The sequence below is a fragment of the Rhineura floridana genome, chromosome 11 (genome assembly GCF_030035675.1).
Source record: "Rhineura floridana isolate rRhiFlo1 chromosome 11, rRhiFlo1.hap2, whole genome shotgun sequence".
In the NCBI taxonomy this organism is placed as follows: Eukaryota; Metazoa; Chordata; class Lepidosauria; order Squamata; family Rhineuridae; genus Rhineura; species Rhineura floridana.
In genome coordinates this window covers 71,467,486-71,485,502 of record NC_084490.1, presented here as the reverse complement: position 1 = coordinate 71,485,502, position 18,017 = coordinate 71,467,486, and the positions used below count along the sequence as shown (strand labels likewise).

General features: G+C 42.7%; 1 protein-coding gene across 9 annotated transcripts in view; it reads left to right on the top strand.

The window, feature by feature from the left end:
- Positions 1 to 18,017, top strand: part of INVS (inversin) — a 220,119-nt gene that overhangs the window by 161,135 nt on the left and 40,967 nt on the right. For all 9 annotated transcript variants that reach the window (XM_061589721.1, XM_061589718.1, XM_061589716.1 and 6 more), the window contains 2 exons: positions 5,393 to 5,706; positions 9,776 to 10,541. In XM_061589721.1, the coding sequence (XP_061445705.1) occupies positions 5,393 to 5,706; positions 9,776 to 10,541 (1,080 nt within the window). The remainder of the gene's footprint in view (positions 1 to 5,392; positions 5,707 to 9,775; positions 10,542 to 18,017) is intronic.

Below are 18,017 nucleotides of genomic sequence, written 5' to 3'. Positions count from 1 at the left end.
TGCACATGGATATTTGAATGGTTAACTATTTCAGCTTTTAGATAAATGTAATGTTCTTTAAAAAATAAAATTTAGGCAATTTCAACCAAGTCAACATGAGAAACTGAAAATATTGGGTGGTACAGTTAACTCAGTCTTCTTCACTTTTGTCTTCCTTATTCATTGTCTGGAAAAGTAATACAAGCTTTACTGCTTTTTCAGTTTCCAACATTTCTCAATTTAGAATGAATTAGTCCAAAGGAAGAAAAAATTCTCTCTACACCTGCAGAAGAGGCTACTCATGTTAAGAGCTAGATTACCACTTCAGTGGTCTCCTCCTTGTTCAGACCTACTCCATCTCCCCAAATTCTCTATTAATTGTTCTCTGTCTTTGCACTTAGACAGAGGCAAGGCCTTGAGAGAGCAAGAGAGAGAGTGCACTTCATGTTCTCCACCTGCGGAATCGGACTAATCAGGTTATCTCCCATCTCCATAAACTGCTGTTAACATATCTATAGCAAATAATTAAAAGTTGTATAATTAATATTCAAGATGATATCTTTGACCTAGGCTGTTTTTTAGTCACTGTATTAAGAAAAAATTGAAATCAAATTTAAATTAAAAAAATAGATTAAAAAATCAATGTTTTAGATTTTTTTTCCAAAAAATCATTGATTTTTAATCAACCTGACATGAGTTTGAGGGTTAAGGTCTAAAGTGGAGGCAAGGAGGCTTTCTACGCAACTTAGAACCTCGCACAGTCAGGGATCTAAATTATGCCATGAGTCTTAACTAAATATAGGAGGCTCTCCACTTCAGACCTTGCCCTCAGACTCTTGGTTATGTAAATTGGGTAAAGGTGATGCACTAGAGCAGATCAAGGCTTGGCAATATGCCCCCATCCTTGCACAGTTACACACAAGTAAAGAAAATACTCAAATAGGTCTATAATCTTGTTCCAATTTGCCAGCAGTGGCCAATAGCACTGAAAGTGTGTCATCCCCAGTCTGATTGGGTATTTTATTCATTGATGATCTGCACAGTAATGTGACACATCTGCTGCAGCTATTTCTTGCATTGCTTGTTTGTTTTTGGCCCTATTGTGTCATTCACCCCTCCCATCCCCAGTTCTAATGGGGGTGTGTGTGTGTGGTTACTATTTTACTGTTTCATGCATCTGACAAATGGGCTGTAGCCCACAAAAGCTTATGCCAAAATACTAATTATTTTTGGTCTTTTTGATGCCACATGACTCTTTGTTGTGTCAAATTAGTCTGTGAGCCAGACAGATGGAACCTAGAATGACAAGGCTAAGACTTCTGCTGCATCTGAATGTACCTTGTTTGTCTTGTTTCTTTTATAGAATGGTGGGGGGAGCAGTCTGTGTGCTTCTTTGAAAGAGGGGGAAATAAATGTGCTGTGAATAGCAAGGCCTAATTTATCAGAGCAAAATGGCAGGCAGATCTATACTGTGCATGAGACAGACACCCATATGCTTCCTGTTTGGCAGTATTATTTGAGAATGAGCCACTTCTGTCAATGCCAAAGGCTGAATGCTGAAGTACCTCAAACTACCCAGGGTGCTGTTTATGGCTTTGTTAGCAGCTTTTCATGCACTCAGATTCAATCAGCTGTTTGATAAGATAGCAATGACAGATAAAGTTAGGGCTTTTAGTTGACATGTTGTACTAAAATGTCACCTCTTGCTACTGCTTGTGAATCACAAGAACTGATAAAGACCTCCTGCATAACTAGCCTGTCATGTATCAACAAACTCTGTTACAGCATTAAAAGTTTAAAATATCAGATACTACATTTACCACCTGCCCATTTTACAATGTTTTTACCACAGTTAATTTTATTGTTTGTTGTGCATAATTTATTTTTATTTATTAAAATGTTTATATAAATACCTATTATGCAAACATCTCCATGCCATGTACAATTATAATATATAGAATACACAATATACAATATAGTTAAAATCAGAATGCAATGAAGTAGTCAAAATATACTTAAGAACTACAATAGCAGGCATCAAGAACTGGCAAAAGTAAAGGTAAACAAAAAGGGTTTTAGCATGTATCAGAATTTATAGCAATGTTTGGTGCATGCTCATGCCAGGAGTGGGGGGAGGGGGTCCAGAATGTGGGTGCCACCAAAGAAAAGGCCCTCTTTCTGGTTTTTGCCAAATGGACATCAACGAGTTGTGGCACACCAAGGAATGCCTCTAGTGATGATCACAGTGACCAAGTAGGTCTATATGGAAAAAGGCAGTCTCAGGTAACCTTGTCCTGAGTCATTTAGGGTCTTATACTATGACAAACCTGGGCATGTAGCAAATTGGCAGTCAGTGTACTTCTTTCAGCAAAGGTGTCACATGCCTGTGGTTAGGCACACCACTCAACAGCCTAGCTACTGCAATCTGCACTAGCTGCAGTTTCTAAACCAACAATAAAGACAACCCCATCAATCGCATTACAGTATTGAGAGACCTGGTATATGGGTCACTGTAGCTAGGCTATCCCTGTCCAGGATCAACCATAGCTGGTGTGCCAGCCAAACCTAGTAAAATGCGTTAATTGGACCGCCAACAACAGTGATGGATCTAGGACCACTCCCAAACTACCTATCTATTCTTTCAGGGTAGTGTACCCCCAACCAGAATAGGCAAATTGTCTAATTCCCAGACATGGGAACCACCCACCAACAGAGCCTTTGTCTTAATAGGATTTTGTTTCAATTTATTGGCCCCCATCCAGCCCACCACTGTGCCCAGTTACTGATCAGAACCCACATGGCCACATCTGATTCAGATGATACAGAAAACTAAGGCTGGGGGTCATCAGGATTCTGGTGGTACGTGCTCCAGATTGCCTAATGATGTGATGTTAAATAGTATTGAGGACAAGATGGTACCTTGCATCACCCCAAAGCAAACCCAGTACTGTTTGGTAGCATTGGTTTTCCAGGTAGAGGTGGAACCAGTGAAAGACAGTATCACACACTCCCCAGCTCACAAAGCAGATCCAGTAGAATACTATGGTTGATGGTATTAAAAGTCATTGAGAAATGGAGCAAGAGTACCAGGTTTGCACTATCCCTGTTCCTCTCTCAGTAAAGGTCATCCATCAGGGCAACCATGGCTGATTCAGTCCTGAACCCAGGCTGAAATGTGTCTAGATAATGAGTTTCTTCCAAGAGTGTCTGCAGACTGGTCACTGCCACTCTCTTGAGCATTTTGCCTGAAAAGGGGGTATTCACAATAGTTCAGTACCTCTGAATCCAGGGTGAGTTTCTTCAGGAGTGACTGTACAGCTACCACCTCTTGCAAGGCAGTCAGCACAACTCCCACGCAAAAGGGAGCAGGACCCACCCATCCAATACCCCACTGCTAGTTTGAATCAGCCACAATGGGCTGTATGTATATAGGTTCTTATGCAACATATTAAAGTTCCTCACAGGAAACCAATAATCAAGATGATTATTGATATAAACATATTCAAAAATGTCAAACATACATGATGTGTTGTGATCAGGTGCCCATATGCAAAATTGTATGTTGGTCAGACCACCAGACTGTTCAAAGTCAGGATTACAGAACATAAATCTAAGATCTGCATTGGAAATTTGGAAGCTCCATTAACTGTGCTGTTTGGAAAACAACCACAGACCCTCTGGTAGAGGGTGTTTTTTTTTTTTTTTTTGCAGTGGAAGGGATTCAGTCTATTCTGCATAAAAGAATATTGTTAGATTTGTTACTCTCTCAGCAAGAGGTTTTTGGGATACACACTTTGAACACTATGTCCCTGGTTGGGTTAAATGATAAAATAGACTTGACTATATTTCTGAAAATGTTTTGCATTACTGTATTTGATCTTGCTAGATTATTAGACGTTTCCTTTAAAGAATTGTTTAGCCAGTAATTCACTTGTGTGGAGGAACCACTTGTAAGAATCACATCTGTTGTAATACATGGATTGGCAACTCATCTCCTATATAAGACTTGAATGGATGATTCTTCATATTTGGACCATAGGTTTGGTTTTGAATTTTAGATCAAGATACATTTTAAATAAGATTTCACATGTTTTTAGAAATTTAAATATCTTATTTTGTATATTGCTGTGTTTGGAGTTAGAACCTTCGTGGTTGTACTCAAATGCCCTGGTGCTCGTAGCAGAATTTCAGTAGGTATTTTGATTATATAATTAATTGTGGTTTCATATATACACATTCTATATCACAGTGAGTGAATATCTTCAATAATATGTTTTTTTAGGATTTACAGGAATGATACATTCCTGAAAGGAAAAAAATATATAGTAAGAAAAATTGAGGAAATAAGCATTTAAAGGCTGCCATCCATCCAAGCCTCAGGTGGGGAGAGTGTTCTTGCACTTGGGTCCTGCTTTCGGGCTTCCCCCAGGCACCTGGTTGGCCACTGTGAGAACAGGATGCTGGACTAGATGGGCCACTGGCCTGATCCAGCAGACTCTTCTTATGTTCTTATGTTCATATTCTCCAATTCGTGCCTGAAGAATTATGAAACGAGGTGCAGTCTTAGAGATCTTGTGACCTTTATTAATTGAAGAATTTTGTTATTTATACAGTGACCTGAGCTTTTGTTTACTCAGTGGCCTCAAGTTGCATTATTTGTATTTGCGAACTGTATGTTCCCAAATTTTTGAATACGTTTATATCAATAATCATCTCTTTTTGTTAATTGGGTTCCTGTGATTTGGGTCTCTTTGTCATTTTTTAAATTCAATATCCTGCTGGGCTCTTAGCAGCAAGGCAGAAATGAGGGCAGAGGAGCACTCTTGCAGTTCTGTCCTTTTCCAGGCTTTTAAAAAATCCTATTATTCCTTCCCATTGCTCTTGGGCTGTTATAATTATTCTCCCTGCTTAGGGGGCATGTCAGGGGACTAGGAAGGCTATGGAGTTTTCAGCTGTATGCCTTCTCCTGGTTCACCCTTGGAATGTACCCAAACTGGCTTGGAAGCCCTACCAACATCAGAGTTCTGACTTCAGTGTGGCAAAGGCTGCCGAAGTTGCAGCAGGGAGGGGGAATCCAACATCAGATCTCTCTCTTGAAGGTTGGAGTTTTTTCTCCATTCTTGGAGAAGGAGACCTGGCCATAGGATTGCAGGGTAAAGTAACATCCTGATATTTTAAGTTAGCTATATAGCTAATTTTTCCATTGGAATTGCTGAGGCTTTGTAATTCAATAATGTAATTTCAATATTATCAGTCTCAACTATTTTAAATGGTTGTTAATCCAGTGGAGGAAAGGGGGAGAGGTACAAGATAGTTTTTTACAAATTCTCATGCTTTAAGGAATGCTTTTTGTTTCAAAAATGTACTTCAAACAGTTTTAATGAACTTTAAACATTATAAACTATGATTATAGGAAGCGTGAAGAAGAAAATAGAAGGAGAGCCACAGAACTTCAGAAAGAAATGCAGAACTCCAAGTTCAACAAGGTCCATGTTCGGCAGCAGGATATTTCCGAGGCAGAGATGAGTCACATAAGACTTCAAACTACACAATGCTCCATTCAGCAAGGTGATGCTCATGGTGAAAGGTATCATTCTGGCAACATGAGTGAAAACCAACCAGAAATAAGCACAAGAACCTCAGCCACAGTCTTGCCAAACAAAGCGACTATCAAGGACAAATGTAACTCAGTCGAAGTCCCTGGTGAAGATCAAAAAAGAAACATGGGTTTGTAATCTCTTAAATTATCTTTCACCAAGTCTGGTGGTCCAGATTCAAGAACAGAGCAGCTAAATCACTGCTTTATAGGACCAGCTGGAAATCTATGGGACCTTACCTGTGCTAACTTAGCAGGTATAATACCATCCCCATGCCATCTGCAGGGTTTGCACTGCAGCATAGCCGAAAGCAGGCTAACAGCTCCCCACTCCAATAAACAGTCCTGTTAAAACTCAGAATACTGAAATGGTCAGAACTACTTCATTCTTGTGAATGCAGCGGATTGAGGGTTCACATGGATTCCCTTTTATCTCATGATTCCGCTTTGCATTTCGGTGCCGTGGGACATGCACAGCTTTAATCATGGCTTTGGGCTTCTTTAATATAGCATATTTCAATTGCTTACATGTCTTCATGGTGTCTATTCTGTGCTCAGAAACACATGTGTCTTCGACTTTTGAGGTATTCAGCTGTGTTTCAGCGATTCAGGCTTTAGCCGAACAGGGAGAGTCAGGAATTATTAACATAGGGAGAGCGGTGCAATTCTGCTTGGCTTTTTTAAAGACATGGGACTAAAAGTCATGCTGGTTCAGTTCTTGGTCTCTAGGCAAACTGTTCATCTCCTAAGTCTTGTGTAGCATCTTCACTCTCTTCACCATCTTCCTCTTGAAACTTGGCGTGCACATGCTGAACAGCCTTTGGTTCCATAGCTAGTTGACCGGATTCTATAACTGATGGTTGAATCACTGGACAGAGATTTCTTCCTTTCCCCCTCCTCTCCTACAAGTAAAGGTATTTGTTGCTTGGACTCTTGCTTCCCAAGTGGCACACTGCTCTTGAAATTCAGGATTCTCTTCACCACCATAACACACTGGTGCTCTCACCTATGCTCTCAGTTGATAATACTCTCAGGACTAGTCTTCATGTCTTGTGTCACACCCACTCTATGAGGCTGGCTCTTGCTCTTGCTACCTCAGTGGGGTTTCTGGGTCTCTCTGAACCCATTGCACTGGAAAAGGAGGTGTGGATCTTCTTCCTCATCATCTTTGCACGGGTCGTTGTCTTTCACTGTCTGTGTCTTCAGTGGTCAGGGGGTCGAGCAGTAGTCTCCCAGCACCACTTTCTGGGTCCTGTCCATTAGGTAGGAACGGAGCCACTGTAGAACAGTGCCTCCTAGACCCATCCCAGCAAGACAGCTCAGAAGAATACCATGATCGATGGTATTAAAGGCCGCTGAGAGGTCCAGCAGCACCAACAGGGATGCACTCCCCCTGTCCAATGCCAGGTGTAGGTCATCAAGCAGGGCGACCAGGGCACTCTCTGTCTCTCTGACCCATGCCTGAAGCCTGATTGAAAATCCAATCCATCCAGGAAAACTTGGAGTTGAGCTGCTGCCGCCACCCTCTCAAATCACCTTGCTAAGAAAGGGGAGATCCTTCATGCCTGGTATTGGTACAACAATTCCTCTGATTACTTCTTTGGGCAAGTCAGAAATCCTTGCTAATGTCCTTCAAATCACCTAGCAACCTATCAGTAGATTCTAAATTACCTCCTGCTCACCCCTGCTCTAAAGGGCTATCTAAAACCTAAATATTGTGACATCAATAAAGAGATATTACTAATTAGAACTTTTTAATACTGAGCTACAGATATATTCACTGAAAATGTGTAAGAAAAAAGTACTCTGTCCCATTAACCACAGCAATGTGCTACAGCCCAAATCCTTCTAAAGTGCAGGAAAGGCTTTTCAGGAGGCACAGTATGCTGAAGTGGCAGGACAGGGGTTTGAAAGCCCTGCTGCAAAAGCAACCTTCATTTAACATATGTTTTAAATGCAATCCTGTGTATTAAACTATATAAATATTATACAATATCCTCAAGAAGAAACCAAGTTAGAAGCATCATTTCATTTCAAATAATCTTTTCAGCAGTTTATTTTTTTGTCCAACCCTCCTCTCAAAACATTTGTTTCATATATAAACATTAAATATATTTACTGCTGTAATCATACAGTACATTGAACCCAATAGGACTTACTTCTGAGTAAGCATGTATAGGATTGTGCTGTGAATGCCTATATCAAAGAAAATAAAAACTTCTCTAAGAATAACAAGGTATTATGTATTTACAATATTTTATAATTATGAGAAGTTAGTGTCTTAGTTTAAAAAATGTAAGACACTGCAGAAAAAACGAAAAGCACAAAGGTACACTCCACTTCTTGGTACAACTATGTCTACTGAATATAGGAATTTCCTACCTTAGCAGGAAACAGTTTTAAGGAAGTATAACAGACCCAGTATGTCTTGCCTTGTTGCCAGTAAAAGGGAATTGGTTCAGTGATGCATTTAATAAGTGTCATTGGAGCCATTGTTTTGTGCTAGCAGCAAACATATATACTGGAGACTATACACTCATTGAATGTTTATAAGAATAACTGTACATGTGTACAGTTCAACTAATGTCCCCAGGTACACAGATTGTACACTTGGTAAATGTAATGTGCAAACACCCCTATCAGGGTGCCTTGTGTAACATTTTTAGAGCAATGAAGTTGCTCTGGAAGCACCCTTGGCACATTTAACTATTCCTCTCAAGACTGAGTTTAGAGGATTGTGGTTCTCTATGTGTACAGCAGGAATGGAATGCTGCTGGCCTATGCGTTAGGAGCAGCTCATAGGCCTTCTCCTCCAAGACGTCGTCCCTCTTCAGCCTACACCGTCACGGTCACCTATAGAGTCCTACTGCTCAGCTGAGCAACAGGACTCCATAGTCCTCTTTTCTCTGCTGCTGAGCTGTTCCCTACCGCTCCCTACCATTCATGGGGGGGGGGAGAGGTTTACACCTCAGCTTTCCCTCACAATCCTGATGAGTGTGTGTGTGACAAGTGGTGCACAGATGAATGGATAGATGTATATGAATGGGGTGTATACAAATGGATGTGTGTGTGTAAAAAAGGAGGGGTGGCAGAGAGACAGAGAAAAGGGGGGTATTACTGCCAACTTTTGGCTTTAGCCGCACCCATCATTGGCCTCGGACCTGCCCATCATCAGTATCAGTATCTTTCATAGAGATAATGAGGTCTTTGACTTTAAAACGTTTCCCCACCTCTAGTTTCAAGTGTAGTGCTGATTGGCTGACTTCCAGGATGGGATGCCTGAAGCAGTTTTGCACTTTAAAAATAACATGGCACATGAGTAGATCATGTTTATATGGTGCTTTTTAAAAGTATATATAAATTGACAGTTCACATAAATCATGGGGTTAGGGGCAAGAGTCATAGCTGAGCCAGGATGCAGTTTGCTGGAATGCACATCTGCCATTTTAGTTGTAAGTTGGAAAGAAACTAGAATATTGTGTTACATCTGTCTTCTGAGTGTGGTATCCATAGCAACCATATCAATTACTATAGACAAAAGGGGAACACTAGAACTCCTTTGAACAGGAGAAGAGTCCAAGACTGTGAATTTACCTGTTCAAAGTATGGTTTGAAAGCACATACCATACACTTTCATATTTTTTTAAAAAATGGTAATTGAGTTCACATCCTACCGTTTCCCAAATTCCTCTTAGGCATTGATGTTTTGGTCTAGTATCCAACCCCACTATTAGATTGGCTAAACAAACAACATCATGGAAAGGAGCCATAACTTCTCTGCTAGGTTCCACTGAGATGTTAACCATTTGTTAAGAGACACTGATGAGGGGAGGTATGCTGTTAGGATTCTGTTCAGCAGGGAGAATATATGATTGCATGATTCAGTTCTGTATTGCAGTTTGTTCCATGCAACTGTTGCATTTGCAGATAATATGATCAAGGAGCATGCATTAAATTCTTAGTAGAAAGCTGTAGGTAAAGGTTTTAGCCTCTTGGATGCTTTGTTCTTTAACTTCTGTGAGATATTCATTTTAGTTAGTTATTAACTACTTCCCACAACTTGACTTCCAAAACCAATTCTGCTTGAATATCAATTAAGGTTTTTATCTATCTTAACTATATTGTGTCTCAATATTTGTCAATCTAAGAAACTGTTATTAGGAAATTAAAATTATTTTCCCATTTATTTTGTCTCCCTAGAGGTATCCAGAGCAAACAGTAAATGCAAGTCCCATTCCAGTAAAGAAAGCGATGAGCGTCAAGTTATATCTGCTACTTCAAGCAGGGATGGTAAAAAACACAAAGCGCCTAATACGAAAGCAAATGACACCTTTATGCATGCCAGGAAAAGGCATGACTCCAGCAGTAAAGCTGCCTGTTCTGGGGAGAAATCAGAAAATCAAAGTCTGTCAATAAACGACGATATAAACCAATGTAAAGAAACAGGAGTTTGTGTTCAGAACACTAAGTGCACTGGTGGAAACACAAGGAATTCAAGACACTGTGAAATGGCACTTAAAGGCAACCTGCAGCAGGAGAATGCAAGAAGCAAAGAGTTAAATGATGAGAAATGGTGCCGAGCTGGTGCCAGCAGACCTGGGAGTGCCAAAGTGAGAAGTGCATATATCAGGAAGGACTCTTCAAGCGTTGCTGTTATACAAACAAATAAGCTGACACGTAACAAGGTCTGTCCTTTGCTGGCCAGTGATGCAAGGACTACAAGGCTAATGTCCAACAAAATGGCACTGGACAGCGGTTGCAGAAGCACTGCAAAACTGGACAGGCAAGCTCTAACAGCACCCCAGACTTCAGAGCATCAAATGTGCTTTCATCAGCACAATAGCACAAACATTGAAGCCATCCCCTTCGAGGTCTGGATGCAAGCAATAGGGAAGGAAAGAGCAAGGAAAGAGCTCTTCCAGAAGAAGAACTGTGCTGCTGACATTATTCAAAGGGCTTGGAGAAGGTATGCATTAATTTTATTAAAAATATTAATAACCCACCCTTCATCAATATAGATATCAGGGAAGGATACAGAACACAACAGAAAAACAAACAAATCGTAGAATGTGCTGCCCTGGTCTCCTTCTGGGAGGAAGGGTGGGATATACATTTAATAAATAAATAAAAATAAACAATATACATTAAAATGCTCCATCAAACGGATAAAGCACCCAAAACAACAGACAATGTTAAACAGTCATCAACTTACATAACTTAAGTGTAGGGACACTGTGTTATATTTTCTGTCTGGATTATTTCATTTTAATTACTTTCATCATGTCATATACAACTGTGGTAATATTGAAGTTCTGGCATATTTTGAGGAACATGATGCCAAGTTTACAGTCGATGTATCAGGTGAGGTGGAGGGCAGCCTATACAGTATAGAAACTAGCCACTATGCCAGATGGATCAGTGTGTCTCTTGCCATCCTCTAACTACTTCACATATTAAAAAGTCACATCAGCAAAAGATGCATGACTCAGATACAGAGCTTGGTAAAGTTACTTTTTTGAACTACAATTCCCATCAGCCCCAGCCAGCATGGCCACTGGATTGGGCTGTTGGGAGTTGTAGTTCAAAAAAGTAACTTTACCAAGCTCTGCTCAGATATCCTCTTTCCATGCTTTATATATCATGTGAAAGGGGAACTTGTGCACCTTGTTCCTAATGTATTTGCTTTTCACATCCTCACGGGGAGACTATTATCTTGTGGCATCTAAAGGGCATTCCAGACCATTGGACTAGTCCCTTCCCCTTGGAGTGACAGGGCCACTCAGAGAAGATCTTCTCCTGGGGGAAGTACTATCCTGTCCTATCCCCCCTCCCCCATGGTCCTGTCTCTTCACAGAAAAGCAGGGTTTTTGTTGAGCTCACCATCTTTTTTGTGTGTCAAGAGAAATTGTGTTTTCTTTTTTAATTCTGTGTTTGTTCAGAGGGCCGTTATCTTTATCCCCCTTTCCACCCAGCACAACATAGTTAGAGCAGGGGAAAGGGATTTCTTGAAGAAAATAGTTGCTCTGTGGGGCTTCTCCTGCCCTTTTGAGCACTCCAGCATTGGACCACATGTCTGCATGACAGAGGGACAATGGGCAGCTTCTCCTCCCCAATTGGGGCTGGTGAGCCCACCTGCACATAGCTTCCACTAATCGGCCTGGCCATCTCAGTCCTTCCCATCCAGGTCAGGCAGGCCTCTTGGGCCATTGAAGCACCCACCATTAATTTGCATGTATGTGAGGTAACAGAACTTCATGTGTTTTCTCCTCCGCTACAGGGGCTAGTGAACCACCCACATGTGACATCAATCCGTTGGCCTTCTCCTGTTTGCCCTTTCTACCTGGGCCAGGTGGAGGCTGATGTCTTGAACATCATAAGTGCGCCTCTGTGCCCCCCCAACAGGCCAGAGCAGCTTCATTGGTGTGCACGGAGCAAGTGTGAAAGTAACCCCGGGGGCCCTGAGTCCATTGCCAATGGTCAGTTACACTTAGTGGGGAAATTCAACCAGAGTCTTTCTCTTGGTAGGGGAGGTGATCTAAGAAGAGGTTTATGGGGCAGTCTCTTGATTGGAGGGGAAGGAGAAATAGTAGGTTTACTCCAAATCTAGCACTAAAAGCCCTACAGAGGAAAAAGAAAGTGCCACTATCATTGTAAGGGATTCTCTGTCCATAAGAAGAGAAAGGAAAAATATAGGTTGTCCTCTTCAAGTTCTTCCTCTTCCTCCACTTCTTCGAGGAGGATTCTTTCCCCAGAATGGTGAACTCTTTCCTCTAACCCAGGGAAAAGGGCAAACAATCCAAAGCTTGTTCCCTTCCCATGATAAAAGTGGTCCAATCCTAGGGGATGCAAGCTTTGGGCATGTCACGAATCTTCCTCTGGGGGACACTTCTCCCACCAAGTCTGAGGTATCATTGGGTCTGAAAAGAAAGGGAATTATTGAAGGAGGACTCCATGTCTGTTCTTTGCATGATCATCTTTTCTTCCTTTGAGTACTTCCCATCCCTCTTGGCTAAAGCCACCCAAGCATTGCAGCTAGACACTGCCACACCTGCAATACCTAAGGATAAACAGGCTCAGCTGCCCTTGGGCAATAAAGTGTTTTTTCCGCAAGGACCCTGTAAGCCACAGTTCCCTTTCCCAACTTTTTTATGTGATGTGGATGGCAGAGTAGATTAATCTGGCAAAAAGGAAGTCCTCACTACATATGGCCAACAAACTGTACTCGTCACCAGAGGTTATAGACTTCCTGAAAACTTTGTTGGTGGATGCCCCAGTCTCTGCATCATCTCTCTTCATCTACTACTATCATTCCTTAAGAAGAGGAGGGCGGTCCCAAGGACCATTGTGACAAATGGGTTGAAGTAGCTCTATAAATTGGTTTCAGGGCCTTGGCCATAGCATTCAGAGCTTCAGTGACTAATTTGCAAAGCCTGTCTGGTGAGTTTTAGCACATGGAGAGCATGTTAAAGGCAGCAAAAGAGGATGTTCAGAAGATTGGATTTTCCATGATGTTGGTGGATGCATCAACAGACGTTCTTCATTTGGAATCCTGATGGCAAATATGGTAGCATGGATAAACATATGGTTGCAGAACTGTGAGGTCAACCAAGGCTCCCAGATCAGGCCTGCTGGGACATCTTTCTTTGGGAGCGAAGCTGTTGGATGAGAACATAGATCAAAACATCTCATCAAAACCAAAGATGAGGAAGGCTCTCCCTATCACCTAAAAATGAGAGAATAAGTCATCAGTCCTTTCAGCCTGCATATCAGCCTGAGGAATGGACAATCCAGATCCTGCAAACCAGGAGGTGGATGATCTGGAAGTTGCAACCCCATTGTCGTGGTCAGACCATTTTCTGGTGAGGTTTGGACTGCATCCCTTTCTGCAGGAATGGAAGACCCATTAAGATTGTCCGTCCCTGGACACTTATGGAACCTGGCAGTTTCCTGAATGGTTTGGGGGATTTTCCAGATGACAGAACTGACAACTCTGTTGAGGCCCTGGTCTTGTGAAATGGTGAGATGAGGAAGGCCATTGATGCAGTCACTCCTGAGCAACCTCTCCAATGCTTTGGAGCCCCTGTAGTCCCTGGTACATGGAGGAGCTTCAGGTGATGAAATAGGTTGGATAGCGGCTAAAGCAAAAGCGGTGGAAATCTTATGATGAAGATGATCAAACACTGGTGAGAGCACGTGATCAAGCTTACCACATAACAGGGATGACTGCAAAGAAAATGTTCCTTCACCTGGCCGTGAATGTCTCATTACTTGTGAAGGTGATCAAGAGGGTGGTGACCTCCAGATGTTATTGGAAGATTATCTGGACCCATTCCAGTCTAGGTTCAGGCCTGGTCATGGGACTGAATCACCTTTGATCACCCTAGTGACCTTTATCTGTCAGGCCAACTAAGGGAGAGAGAGAGGAAATAAGATTCTCCTTGATGTCTCAGCAGCTTTCAATACCGTTTTCCCTTATATCCTTCTATCACTGAGGCTCAGGGAATGAGAATTGGGGGCACTGTTTATGCTAGAGGTTTGGTTCCTACCAACAGCCAAGGCTGTTTCCAGAGAATGGCATTGAGTGATGATTTGTTGGCCCCTTGGCAGTTTGATGATGGGCATTTAATATTTATACAAAGCTGTCATTATGATATTTGGAGTGAACTGTCACCAGCAGTCTGATGATTTCATGGCTGGATTATTACAATTCACTCTGCTTGAGGTTTTGTCCTTCCGCTGCCTCCAAATGTCCAAAGAAACACAACATCTGTTGTACACTTGTGCGATCAAGCTAGTGGATCCTGGTGACTTCTACTCTGGAGTCTACCCCATTTTGACCATCATGCCCAAGCAAGATCAGTCTTGGAGGGCCATCTTGGATCTAAGGTTTTTCAATCAGTGTGTGTGATACCAAAAAGTAAAGATGGATTCTCTGGCTTCTATCTAGGGGGCTTTGCAGCCAGGAGATTTCCTGGCTTCCATCCATTGAAGTGTATCTGCATGTTCTGATCCTCCCAGAGCACAGGAAATCTCTTCACTTTGCCTATGGCCCTTATCACTATCAAGATCAGGGCATCCCCTTTGGTCTCACAAAGATCATGGTTACCCTGGTGGCTCATCTTTGCTTCCAGGATATCCATATTCGTACCTGAATAGTCTATTGGTTTGTGCAGATAGCTTCATCCGGTCTCAGATCACGTCCAGATCACTCTCACTGCCTTGATGGCCACGGATTCCTGATTAACATGGAGAAGAGCCACCTTATTCTCACATGGTAGCTTCTGCTACTAGGGACCCTGTTGGGCACCAGGCATTCTCTAATCTTATTATTACCAGAGTGGATCCAGACCATCCAGGATTTGGCAGTGGCCCTCCTAAAGCTTTAGGCAATGGATCTCACATTGCTTGCAAAGGCACTGAAAGTGTTTACTTCCGCCATACAGATAATTCTGTGGGCTTGTCACCACACTCAGCCCCTATGGCTTTGCTGACATACCAGTTCTATATTGTCATCTCCAGGCACTGGATAATTCCTCTGTCCCTCACTCCCCTTAAGTCCTTTGTGTGGTGGACAGACTGGAGAACCTGCAGAGGGGCACTCCATTCCTGGACCTGCCAAACACATGCAGGGCCAAAGTCCAATCTAGAAACAAGGAATAGCATAAATTAGTTGGAGTTGTAAGTGGCTTGCCTGGCACTGCTATGTTTGGCCAGAAGTTCAATCTTGTCCATGGCCGCCTCCACACAGACAACTGTAAAGGCACATATAAAAATAGGTGGGGAAAGTGGTCAAGATGTCATAAGTCTGAGTCTGATCTCCTCTTCAATTGGCTGAATGCCATATCTCATCTCTCCTGGTATAACATCTCAGTGACAACAGGTTCTCCAGTGGGAGTGGAAGCTACATTTGAACATCTTTCAATTCCAACTGTGCTTGGATCCCTTCCTGGTAGATTTGTTCACAACAGCCCAGAACTGCCAACTTGCATGCTTTTGTGATGTACCAGATGTTGAACACAGTGGAAGCCCTTTTGACTCTGTAGCCCAAGGGGGCTTCCGTACATGTTTCTCCCATGCCTCTAATGGTACACACTCTGAGAAAATAAATAAATAATAATAATAATAAAATTTTATTTTTGAGTCGCCTATCTGGCCGAATTAACGGCCACTCTAGGCAACGTACATTGACAAAAAATAAAATACAGTATAAAACCAAGACAACCATACTCAATAATTAAACTAATCACCCCTCTTACATTTAATCAACAACGTTAAAAACTAACCCACCCCAGAGATCCTGTAGGCCTGCCTGAATAGCCAGGTCTTCAAGGCCCAGCGGAAACCCATCAAGGAGGGGGCATGGCGAAGGTCAAAAGGAAGGGAATTCCAGAGGGTGGGGGCCACAATCGAAAATGCCCTCTCTCTGGTCCGCACCAGCCTAGCTGTTTTAACTGGTGGGACCGAGAGAAGGTCTTGTGTGGCTGATCTTGTCAGGCGGCATAATTGGTGATGCTGGAGGCGCTCCTTCAGATAAACTGGGCCAAAATCGTATAGGGCTTTAAAGGTCAATACCAGCACCTTGAATTGGGCCCGGTAAACAACTGGTAGCCAGTGTAGATCTACAAGCACCGGAGTGATATGATCACGGCAACGGCTGTTCTTAATCAATCGTGCCGCCGCATTCTGTATCAGCTGTAATTTCCGGACCGTTTTCAAGGGCAACCCCACGTAGAGCGCATTACAGTAGTCTAAGCGAGAGGAGACCAGGGCATGTATCACCCGTGGGAGAAGATGGGCAGGAAGGTAGGGTTGCAGCCTCAGATGGAGTTGATACCAAGCTGCCTGGCTCACTGCCGAGACCTGAGCCTCCATGGACAGCTGGGAGTCAAGAACGACCCCAAGGCTGCAGATCTGGTCCTTCAGGGGCAATCTTACGCCATTAAACACCAGGTCTATATCCCCCAACCTTCTCTTATCTCCCACGAGCAACACCTCAGTTTTGTCGGGGTTCAGTTTCAGCTTATTCCTTCCCATCCATTCACTTACGGATTCCAGGCACTTGGACACGGTATCCACAGCCAACTCAGATGAGGACTTAAACGAGAGATAGAGCTGAGTATCATCCGCATATTGGTGACACTGCAGCCCAAATCTCCTGATGATGGCCCCCAGCGGCTTTACATAGATGTTGAATAGCATGGGGGAGATAATAGAACACAGATGGTCTTTCTGGCTCTCGTGCTTTGATGTCCTTGGTTCTCTGACCTGCTCAGATTATCCATGGCAGAGCCATAGGGGCCTCCTGATTCATCCAGATCCATTCCAGAGCCCAGTGTGACATTTGGATCGAGAGTGGGTAAAGCTAATGGTGTGACACTTGAGCATATGACAATTGAAGCGGTCTCACATCTCGGTTATCATCAAAACTGTCCTTGCTTCTTTTGCAAGGCCACAGTTCACTAGGTCATGGCCACAATGGGATGTGGATGGAACTCAAAATGAACACTGTACAGCAACAGGCCTTGGCTGCCTCTTCTTTCTTGACTCCAGCATTGTTATCTTCATGGACAACCATCCCTTCTGATTTTGCAGGGGGATATCCGTTTCTCATCCTCCTGCCCACAGTTTTCCTTCCTGGGAATGACAGAAAGTGTTGCAGGTTCTTTAGCATTCACCATTCAGGCCTCTCCAAACGGTTTGGATTCTCTACAATAAAGTACTGTTCCTAATAGCAACCACCGTCGTATCTCAGAGTTGAGTGCCCGTAGCACCTCTGTATTTTCCACAAGGACCATGTGGTTCTCAGGACTGATCCCTCATTCCTGGCTAAGATAAATACCAGTTTCCATCATAACTAAAAGCTAGCATCGTCTTTCTTGTGTCCGAATTTTGTTCATCCTTTAGAAAGAGAGTGGCACTCATTGGATGTGCATAGGACTCTAAGGTCTACGTCAATCATACAAGACATTTTAGGGCCATAGACCCTCTCTTCATCTCCTTTTATCCAAAGACCTTGGGGAAGAAAACATCTCCAGTGACTTTGCTATGTTGACTGCAGGCCTGTATCACCTTGACCTATGACTCTCTGAAGTTGCCCATTCAAAAAACAAAAGTGACTGAATTCCACCAGGTCAACTTCTACCATGGCAGTCATTGCAACTGATGCTCCCCTTATAGATATTTGTAGAGTGGCAACGTGTTTTTGAACTATAACTATCTTGAATTCAACTATTTTGAACTTGAACTACACTTAATACATTTGTCAAATCTTATAAAACCAATGCATATATATCTGCAGAAGTCTCTTTTGGGAGGCTTGTTTTATAGCAAGTGGTTCTGCAGACTTATGCAACTGAGATGTCCACACCCTACTCGGATTTACTTTGGTACATCCCACTTGGTGGACTGTCATCCAGGGGAAATGGGCTCTTGGTCTCATCTG